The sequence below is a fragment of the Phyllostomus hastatus genome, unplaced genomic scaffold (genome assembly GCF_019186645.2).
Source record: "Phyllostomus hastatus isolate PE091 unplaced genomic scaffold, TTU_PhHast_1.1 phas_scaffold_21, whole genome shotgun sequence".
In the NCBI taxonomy this organism is placed as follows: Eukaryota; Metazoa; Chordata; class Mammalia; order Chiroptera; family Phyllostomidae; genus Phyllostomus; species Phyllostomus hastatus.
In genome coordinates this window covers 39,500,728-39,511,589 of record NW_025334017.1, presented here as the reverse complement: position 1 = coordinate 39,511,589, position 10,862 = coordinate 39,500,728, and the positions used below count along the sequence as shown (strand labels likewise).

General features: G+C 42.8%; 1 protein-coding gene across 1 annotated transcript; it reads right to left on the bottom strand.

Moving 5' to 3' along the window:
• Nucleotides 1–108: 108 nt before the first annotated feature.
• On the bottom strand, nucleotides 109–6,281 carry ZNF572 (zinc finger protein 572). The gene is made up of 3 exons (XM_045861291.1): nucleotides 6,151–6,281; nucleotides 1,892–2,005; nucleotides 109–1,111 (listed from the first exon to the last, which is right to left on the bottom strand). The coding sequence occupies exons 2-3, from the start codon at nucleotides 1,968–1,970 to the stop codon at nucleotides 189–191; spliced, it is 1,002 nt and encodes a 333-aa protein (XP_045717247.1). The 5' UTR covers nucleotides 1,971–2,005; nucleotides 6,151–6,281; the 3' UTR covers nucleotides 109–188.
• Nucleotides 6,282–10,862: the final 4,581 nt, after the last annotated feature.

The following is a 10,862-nucleotide window of genomic DNA, read 5'->3' as shown; positions in this document are numbered from 1 at the left end:
TGCGACTTCTGGCTTTTCCCAAAACTAAAACCACCTTAGAAAGGAAAGAAATTTGATAATGTCGATATTCAGGAAAATATGATGGGGCAGCTAATGGTGGTTGGGAGAACTGTGTGAGGTCCCAAGATACCTACTTTGCAGGGAACTGAGGCATCACTGTCCTATGTACAAAGTTTCTTGTATCTTCTTCAATAAATGTCTCTATTACATGGCTGGATACTTTCTGAACAGACTTCTGTGTGTACTCTCTGATGCTTTATTAGAGTAGAATTACAACCAAAGCTTTTGCCACATTCGCTACATCTGTAGGGTTTCTCACCTGTGTGTGTCCGCTGGTGGCGAATCACACTGGAACTCTGACTAAAACCCTTCCCACAATCTGAGCACTTGTAAGGTTTTTCCCCAGTGTGAGTCCTCTGATGTTCTATTAGGACGTAACTGTGGCTGAAGCATTTCCCACAAACAGGACACTCATACGGTTTTTCCCCAGTGTGTATCCTGTAATGCTGAATAAGGTGAGAGCTGCTGCTGAAACTCTTCTCGCATTCGGGACACTTATAGGGCTTCTCTCCCGTGTGAGTCCTCTCGTGGATAACAAGATGGGAGGTATTACTGAAGTTTTTCCCACATTCCCCGCACTGGTAGGGCTTCTCTCCTGTGTGTGTTCTCAGATGCTGGATCAGGTGAGAGCTGTTACTGAAGCATTTCCCACACTCAAAGCATTTATAAGGTTTTTCTCCTGAGTGGGTCCTCTGGTGAGCACGCAAATGAGAACTATTATTGAAGCTTTTCCAACATTCAAAGCATTTATGACGTTTGTCTTTGAAGGAGGAATTCTGCTGGTCAGACGCATTGGCATGCTCTCCTGGGTCACTGGGTTTTTCTTCCTCTTTTCCTGTAGAATTTTCCCGATTCTCTGACTTGCAGTCACTCTCATAGAAACTATCACACCAAGTCTTATCTCCTTGGGACAGTGTCAATGGTATTTCTTTCATATCCTCCTGCTTAAAGTTTTGTGGGCCGTCTTTTTTAGAGCATTCTGAGCCTCTCTCTTTATCTGCCTTAAGGTTGTTGTGTTGAACAGTTTCTAAATTATTCTTACTTTCATCTCCTGCAAAAATAAACAAATATTCTAAACATAGTCCCTAATCTCTGCCAGGGGAATTCTGAATTGCAGTGGAAGGGAGGAAATAACCAAGTAAACCTTGTAAATTATTTTATATTAAAATGTTTTTAAAGCTAGTTTTACTTCTTTAACATCAGAAGCAAGTGAATTTTTTGTATTTAGTAACAACACTATAAAGTATTTGAACAGTTGTCAGCAATTGCCAAGGGAGATATTTATTTAAAATAAATTCACTAGCTTCATTCTAGAAGACTTAAAAAAGTGGGGGAGGGGACTGGAGCAGGGGACAAACTGAATAGCACACCACCTGAGGTGAAAACTAGACCATGCCTGAGCAGATATAGAAACAACAACAATAGCCACTACAGGCATACCCCACTTTATTGAATTTAGCTTCACAGATGGTGCATTTTTTACAAAGTGACAGCAAGCACCTGCACCAGCAAAAACGATTATGACCCACTTTATTGAGATACTTGCTTTATTGTGATCTGATACTGAACCTACAATATCTCTGAAGTATTCCTATACTTATTAAGAACATATAGTGTCTCACTAGTCCTAAAAATACATGTGAGACAGATGTTATCACTTATTTCGTTTTCTTAAAGAGAAAGCTAAGACTGTAAGACTTAACACAATTTGAGTTACAGAACAAGAAATTAAAAGCTGGTCTCATTCTAATGCCTTGTTCTTTCTACATACTTTATAGCGCATCTTATAATGGATTTCCAAAGTAATCAGATCATCTTCTTGATCTCTCACCTGTAAAAGAGTTTTTCAAACTCCCCCTCTCCATGAAGCCATTCAAGTCTGAGACCAGCGGTTTCTGCTCTTGCTCCATCGCAATGATCACAGCCAGGTTAGGAAGCAGAAATCCTGTAGAAGGAAACAGGTCATGTTTGGAGGTATTTGCTACTATTTAGTCTTCCTCTTCCCTTCCCAACCATTGCAACGTAACAATTTAAGTACAGAATGTTTTGTTAATAATACTGGAAATAAAATGGTCTTTAGGAGCCCTTTTAGAAAAATCTTTTCTCAGATGCACGTGTTTAAAATAAAGGATTAACTCGATTTACTTTTTCCAAGAAAATAATTTAAAAAATTAAATTTTCACATTAAGGTCTGAGGATCCAGCTTCAGAAAATAGAATTAATACAATACTAATTGTCCACTCAGATCTTAAAACACTTCAATTGAAAAGAAAAGGGGGTTTTGAGGAGTTGGGGGGGGAGACACCGATAATATGACTTCAAGAAATCAATATGCAGGTATACAAAGCAGCAAAAGAGGAAAAAAAAACTGCATAGTTTAGAAAGAATAACTTAGGATTTCTATAACCAGTAACAAGAAATTAGTACAAAGCAGGGCTAGAATCATTATAAACAATAACCCCTAAATATAAAAGAAATCTGACAAGGGACTTCTTCCTTTTCTCTATTATAATCTCAATATCCATTTCAGCGTAAACGTCATCTTTTTCAGCAAAATGCAACCCCTGGCCTATCTGAAGGGACTAGAAAATGTGATCTATCACTGGAAGGCAGTTATATGTGAACTCGGCATCCAAGCCAAGTTATAAAGAATATATAATTTGGGAAAAATGAAAGTCTAAAAGGATATACAGAGGCAAATAAAAAATGATATACTATAATTTTGACCCTATCAATATTTATTTTGTGCCAGGAAGTGAACTGAATAATTTACACATAATATTTCTCATTTAATTCTCACAACAGCCCTCTTAGGTGTCTAAACAATTACCAGCATTTTATAGATGAGTTAAAAAAGACATTTTGAACTTCCGGCCAAGATGGAGGCATGCATAGGTAGACATGCTATGCCTCCTCTCACAACCATAAGAAGGATCACAACAAATCTCAAACCAAAATACAACCAGAACTGCAAGAAAATCAGACTGTATGGAAGTCTGACAAGCAAGGATTTAAAGAAGAAACATCCAGACTGGTAGGAGGGGTGGACACGGGGAGCTCAGGCGGAGAGGATGCAGTGTGGAGGCAATGAGGTGGTGATGGCAGGGAGGCAGTGGCAGCAGTGGCCAGAGGAATGGATGGTCCCGCATCCACGTGTGGTAGATAAAAACTGGGAGGGACACCTGGGGAGTGAACCATCCCCGCCCCAGGTCAGACTGCAGAGCCCAGAGTTCCAGCACCAGGAAATGAAACATCATAAATTCTGGCTGTAAAAGCCAGTGAAGGTTGAAATGGTGGAAGAAACTGCCAGTCTCTCAGGAGCATCTGTTTAAAGGATCAGCACAGCCCCAGAACATACACAAACCCATCCACTCTGGGATTCAGCACCAGTGCAGCAGCTAGAAGGGTGCCAGACAGAGTCAGGAAGTGGGGGAAGTGACTGGAAACAGGGCCAGAGCAAGCAGCACTGTTCCCTCTCTGAACCTTCCCCCACATAGAGCACCACAAAGCAGATGAAGTGGGTTGCCACACCCTTGTGAATACCTAATGCTCTGCCCCTTACAATGTAACAGGAGTACCAAGACTGAGTCAAAGTAGCTCTACCTAATACACAGAAACAAACAGAGGGAGGCTGCGAAATTGAGGAGACAAAAAAATATGGCCCAAATGGAAAAACAGATCAAAACTCCAGAAAAAGAATTAAGTGAAATAGAGCTAGCCAACAGAGTTCAAAACACTGGGGATAAGGATGCTCAGAGAACTCACTAAGCACGGCAAACACATAAGGGAAGAAATGAAGGCTACACTAAGTGAAATAAAGAAAAATCCACAGGGAACCAACAGTGAAGGAAAGGAAGTCGGGGTTCAAATCAATGGTTCAGAACATAAGGAAGAAATAAACAGTCATCCAGTATAGAATGAAGAAAAAAATTCAAAAAAAATGAGAGAATAAGAAGACTGGGACATCTCCAAATGTGCCAACATCCAAATCATAGGGATGCCAGAGGGAGAAGAGCAAAAGCAAGAAATTGAAAACTTATTAGAAAAAATAATAAAACTTCCCTGATTAGGTGAAGGAAATAGACATACAAGTCCAGGAAGCACAGAAAGTCCCAAAAAAGATGGATATGAAGAAGTCCATTCTAAGACACATCATAATTAAAATGCCAAGGTTAAAGATAAAGAGAGAATCTTAAAAGTAGCAAGAGAAAAGAAAAGAGTTACCTACAAAGGCATTTCCATAAGATTATCAGCTGATTTCTCAAAAGAAACTTTGAAGGCAAGAAGGGACTGGCAAGAAGTATTCAAAGTGGTGAAAAGCAAGGACATACAACCAAGATTACTCTATTCAGCAAATCTATCACTGAGAATGGAAGGGCAGATAAAATGCTCCCCAGATAAGTTAAAGAAGTTCATTATCACCAAGCCCTTATTATATGAAATGTTAAAGGGGCTTACATAAGAAAAAGATCAAAACTATGAACGGTAAAATGACAACAAACTCACAACTATCAACAACTGAATCTAAAAAGAAAAACAAAAGCAAAACTAAGCTAACAACTAGAACAGAAATAGAATCATAGAAATGGAGATCACAAGGGGGGAATGGGGCAAAAAGTACAGGGATTAAGAAGCATAATTGGTAGGTACAAAACAGATAGGGGGAGGATTAGAATAGCATAGGAAATGGAGAAGCCCAAGTACTGATATGAATGGCCCATGGACATGAACTAAGTGGGGAGATTGCTGGAGGGAAAGAGGGTACTGGGTGCATGGGGGCAAAGGGGAAAAAAATTGGGACAACTGTAATAGTATAATCAATAACATATACTTAAAAATAAAATTAGTAATTTCCTTCCTAAAAAATAAAATAAAACAATAAAACAATAAAATAAAATAAAATAAATTAAATAAATTAAATAAATAATAAAATAAAATAAAATAATAAAATAAAATAATAAATAAAATAAAATAATGAAAAGACATTCTGAAACTGCCAAGGCCACACACCCCAAGAGTGGTGGACCAGGATTCAGCCCAAGTCTCTCTGGGCAGTGACTCACACCCTCAGCTATTTCAGTACGCTAGCCCAGGAAGCTGAGAGCTGAGCTTAACCCCGAGCTGCAAATGATCGTCAAAGAGGGCCTTTAATTAGATTATACTTAGAGAACAGATTTACATCTCTAGATCTTACACCAAATGGAGCTGGCACTCCCTAAACACCCTCAGCAATTAGGGATTTGTTCTAAGAAAAGGTGAAACGAGTCTCAATGATAAATATCCCGTGTTTGAGTGGGGGTAGAGGGGGAAGACACCTAAGGGAGGGGAAGAAAGTTGTTCAAATGGAGTAACGTGTTCTGCTTCCCGAGTTACATATTTCTATCCAAGTCCTTACAAAGGAAGCGGGAGGCGGGGTAACAGATCCCCGCGCCAGCACCGTCCCTGCTTAGAAACCATTAATTTTGACAGTAGCGGCATCCTGGGGTGCACTGCTTCTGTCAAAGGGCTGCAGACTCAAGGTGATGAGTCCGCACCTACTGAAAGGCTGTCTTTGGGGCCCTGGCTGGGTTGTTCAGTGGGTTAAAGCATCCTCCCACCGTCACCATGGGCCAGGTTGCAGGCTCCACTTCTGCCAGGGCACATGGGGGAAGCAACCAATGAATACATAAATAAGTGAACAAATCTCTCTCTCAAACAAACAGGAAAATTAAAAAAAAAAAAAAAGCTGTCCTTAAGGTGTCACTCTATAGAGTAGTTTTCACTGTCAGCGCCCACCCAGGGGATCAGGATGGGGCCTGAATGCACTGAGTGAAGCTCAGCTAATTAAGAACCCTTGGCGGCGACCACAGGTTGGGGTGCCCTGCGAGGTGAAGTTCCCCGAGACCAGACTGTCACCAGCTGACGCGATCCATTAAGGGACTCCGCGGGGCGAGGGAGGCGCAGTGGCTGGGGCGGTGGGAGAAGCTGGGCCCCCGCCCCTCCCAGCAGCGGGATCCCCCTCCGGGGCGTCTGTTACAGCCTGGGCAGTGCAGGTTCCTTTCCTGCCCGCGGCCCTCGGCTCCCTTCCCCGCCCCCCAAGAAGGAACTTACTGTTCTGGGGGCTACACACAAGGCGCCCTGCACCCCTAGGAGGGCACGATGTCCCGGTGGAAAGAGTCCCCACTCCTTCAGACCCAAACAACCCAGGGTCCTAGACTCTCAAACTGCCAGACAGGAACCGGAAGTTGCCCTAGCTTCCGCAGCCAGCTTGCTAGAGCTTGTCTAGGAAAGCGGGACAGCCAGCGCTCGCTCGTTGATCTTAACCCTTAGGGCTCTGGACCAAAAGGAGCGAGCTAGTGGATTTCGTTTCCTTGGGCTGTCATTCCAGTATTGTGATTCTCGTTCCTCACGCTCCTCAGGCGCCTTGTCATAGGGGCCTGATTAGAGCTTATACTTTTCTTGACACCAGGGCACCATCAGATTTATCATCATCATTAGACTCAAAAGCAGTCGAGCCTTTATTAAGCACCTATTGTTTCTGTTCTCCCCAATGTGGACATGTGCACACGATACGTACATTTAGCTGTCTGTGAAACAGTTGGAGAGCAAAGGCAACCTTGCACATATAAAACAAGTAGTTTACAAGGCACCGTTATTACTAACATTCAGTTAACATACAGTTAAACTCTGCTTTTAAGCCCTGGCTGGCGTAGCTCAGTGGATTGAGCGCGGGCTGCAAACCAAAGTGCTGCAGGTTCGATTCCCAGCCAGGGTACATGCCTGGGTTGCAGGCCATGACCCCCAGCAACCGCACATTGATGTTTCTCTCTCTCTCTCTCTCTCTCTCTCTCTTACCTCTCTAAAAATAAATCTTTGAAAAAAACACAAAACTCTGGTTTTGTTCAGAGAAAATAGAAGTTAATCCCCCATAGCAAACATGCAGATCTACTCAAGCCCGCGCCCCTGGCACTCTCATTCTTCCCTCCTGTTACAAGAGAGGACGGGGCCTTCGCATGGAAAACAAGCCCTTCGCTGGAACTCAGCTGCTTTCCCACCTTCATGGCATCCTTATGCCGGCCACTAACCTCTCAGTTCTCCCGACTCCACCCTAAATTAGCCCCTCAGCTTTAATTTGTTTCGTACAATGTTTTGTCTTTATCACTTCCCACTCACCTTTTAACTCATTTCCCTTGCAGCAAAAACAATAAATCACTAAGATCACCAACGGCCTCCATGTTTGTTGGCTGATTGGTATTTTTCAGTTCTCTGTTCTTTTCCGTTTTGACACTGCTGAGAACTCCTTCTAGAAACACTGTTTTGAGGTGATGGTACGCTGTCCTCCTTTTTCTCCACATCTAGGCAGGCTACTGCAAGCCTGGTCTTCACTAATTGTTGAGGATCCTCAAGGCCACCTAGACCTTCTCCCCTCTTATCTGCAAATGTTTCCTATTTGGCAATTTCCTTCACTACCACATTTAAGAGAATTTTTTCTTTAAATTATTTATTTATTTTCAGGTAGAGGGGAAGGGAGGGAGAAAGAGAGGGAGAGAAAGATCAGTGTGCACCCCCAACTGGGGACCTGGACCACAACCCAGGCATGTGCCCTGACTGGGAATCAAACTGGCAACCTTTCTGTTTGCAGGCTAGCACTCTAGCCACTGAGCCACCACAGCCAGGGCCACTCCTACATTTTTAATACCACCTACACAGACAACTTACAGATGCAGATCTCCAGCCCAGGCTGCATTTTTGAGCTTTCCACTTACACCATTGTTCTGCCTGACGTCTTGTGTTAGACGTCTCAGTAATGCCTCAAAACCAAAATGTCAAAAGTCAAAATCTTTTTGCTTTCTCGTCTCACATACACTTACAAACACGAAATAAAACAAACCTGTTTGTCTTCCAATATTCTCTCTCTCAACCATCCATCTGGTGATACAGAAGCCCAGAAGTCATTTTTGTCACCTCCCTTTCCCTGACCTTTACCAGAAATTTCTGGTGTGTGAAGACTCAGAGTTCCAGTTTAACTCTAAGGGAGGGCAAGAATACGAGTAGATTTGAACCTTCCTCCAACTCTTATCGGTGGGGTACATCAAAGCAAACCAAGACACGCTTGTTTTGATTTGGAAAAGTAGAGAAATGTGACATTTCTCATAGCTGAATGGCAGGTTATGTGGCACAGTGTCTCCCAAGACAGTCGTCGCCACAGAACTCCTTGTTATGTGGTGGCAGAAATTTGGCAACACTATTATCTGAGCTAACGTGGCCTAAGTGATCTTGGTCAGAAGTTGTCAAACTTGTTCTGCAAAGGGCCAAATAGTAAATATTGTATGCTTCTGAGCTGTAACTCCTCACCTCTGCCGTGATGCTACATGTTATGCTTCCAATGTGCTGTTGACGCTCCTTCCATCCTGCAATGGCTTTTATGTCTCCTCTGAACCTGAGCGACCCTTTGTAACTGCCTCAAACAAGAGAGTATGGAACAAGGGATGACATGTGATTTCTGAGGGTCGGTCATGAAAATAACATGCGCTTCTTTCTTATTCTCTTGCTGAGATGTCTCCTGTGGGAACCCAAACACCATGCTGCAGGGCAGCCAAGCTCACTGGGAGAAGCCATGTGATATTATTCTGGCTTCAGGTGAAATAGCCTTCACATGACACTAGCTCCAACTGACGTCGTACTGCAAACACATGAGGTCCCAAGAGGGAACCACTTAGCAGAGCCCAGCCTACTCTCATAACGCTGAGAGGAAATAATAAAATGATTCTTTTTTTTCTAAGCTACCAGCTTTTGGAATGAGTTTGCTATGCAGTCACAGACAGCCAGAACATATTTAGTACACTGAAGTGGGGTGCTACCCAACAAAAGCTGAAAATGTGCGGCTTTGCCTGTGGGAACAGGTGGCAGGCAGAAAAAGGAAGGTCCCTACGTAGAGTGTTAGTGAAAGCCTAAAAATGGTGACAGGGAGGGATTAAAGGAAAGGGAAAAAAAGTGGAAGTTGGAGGTAAGGGGTCCTTGTTATGCGGTGGCAGAAATTTGGCAACACTATTATCTGAGCTAACGTGGCCTAAGTGATCTTGGTCAGAAGTTGTCAAACTTGTTCTGCAAAGGGCCAAATAGTAAATATTGTATGCTTCTGAGCTGTAACTCCTCACCTCTGCCGTGATGGCCTAAAATTAGCATATAGGTAAGGGTATGTTCCAATAAAAATGTTTATTAAAAAAAAAGAGAAACCTGTCCATCGGCAGTATTTTTCTGACCCCTGTTCTAGCTAAGGAGATCAAGGTGGAGTATTAGGAGGGCCACCTGGTTTCTTCTCACTGCCTTTGACAAAATGCAAGAAACGGGAGATGAACTGAAGAACCGCCCCCCTGAATACATAGGAGTTAGAACACGCTGCATTTGAAAAAGAAATGGTTTTTTCTCATCCAAGCCTCTCCAGATGGTAAACAATGTTAAAATGAAGAAATGGCTTCTGGGAAAAGATTCAATATCAGGCATTGCTCAACACACATAGCCTTTTACAGGTCCTACCGGTATGTCTTGAAAAACTTCTCTGCTGAACAATTGGATAACCAAGAGTCTTAAGGGTCTTGTCCCACAGGAAACACAAAGAGGCCACGGTAGCAAAGGGCTTATCTCATGAAGGTTTGTGGTTGTGGCTTTTGTCCGACAGAGTGAATGATGTATTGACATGCCAAAAGCCTGGAGATTTTTGAAAGTGTTATGTCAGCCGTCACTGAAGGGCACAGAGACAGCACAGTATGGTAAGAGGTCTTTGGGCCCCTCAGAGCTTACTGGAAGGAAGAGGGCCATGGAAACCACTCAGCCACACACAGGGATTTACTGTTGAAGGAAACCAGATTACATCCCCCAGAGATGTCTCTTGGACCTAAAAATTATTTTGAGCTGAGGGCAATTAAGAGGCAACAAATGCAGGAAAAGCTCTCTCTCCCCTCTTCTTTTTCTGACGAAAGGCACGACATAAAGTCTCCTTCACTGAAGATGACTCAACTCTTATCAGCACCGGAGGAATCTGCAAACAACGATAATCCATTAGCTTGCCCCTCTGTGCTTACCTTCCACAGTGGGCCTCCCTTGGAAGCCTAAAACTGCTTTACTCTGTCTTGTCATTTCTCTATTATTATTATTAATTAGTATTATTCATTGTTAAAGGTGTTATATAAGCCAAAGGTCTAAATCATCTCTTTGAGTTACTCTTGCCCTGAGTCTCTCCCGTGTATACAGGCTGGGGAAAAGGTAGGTTTACAGTTGTTCGTATGGAAAAATAATACGATCATTAATCAATAATAACACAAGAATAAATTCTGTGTTTCACGTACTGCAAACCTGTTTCCCCCACCCTGAATATGAGATATACCTGTTAATAAACTTCTGTTTGTTTTTTTTTGTTAATCTGTTTTTTGTTACAGACACCCAAGTTGAGAATTTAGAAGGTAGAAGGAAAACGATTTTTTTTCTTCTTCTCCACTAGATAAGATCTAAATTTCAGGCGCTTTCCATGGAGCCTCCTTCTAGCAACCCTGTTCCTCCCAGTGGATGCCAAAGTGCTTGTGGTTTCCAGAGCACAGCCTGTTTTGCATGCCTTTGTGACTCGCTCTCCCTGACAATGTCGCTCACTGCTCCCAGCACACCTGCCCTTACCCCTCTGCCTGACTCCGGCTGTGCAGAACATGTGTGCGCTCCTCATTTCAGCTCACGTACCATCTCCCTCATTTAGTCTCCCTTCACTCTCCCAGGAAGACTTAGGACCCCTTTTCTCCCCAGATTATATTCTGTTTATCAGATTGTGTTCTATG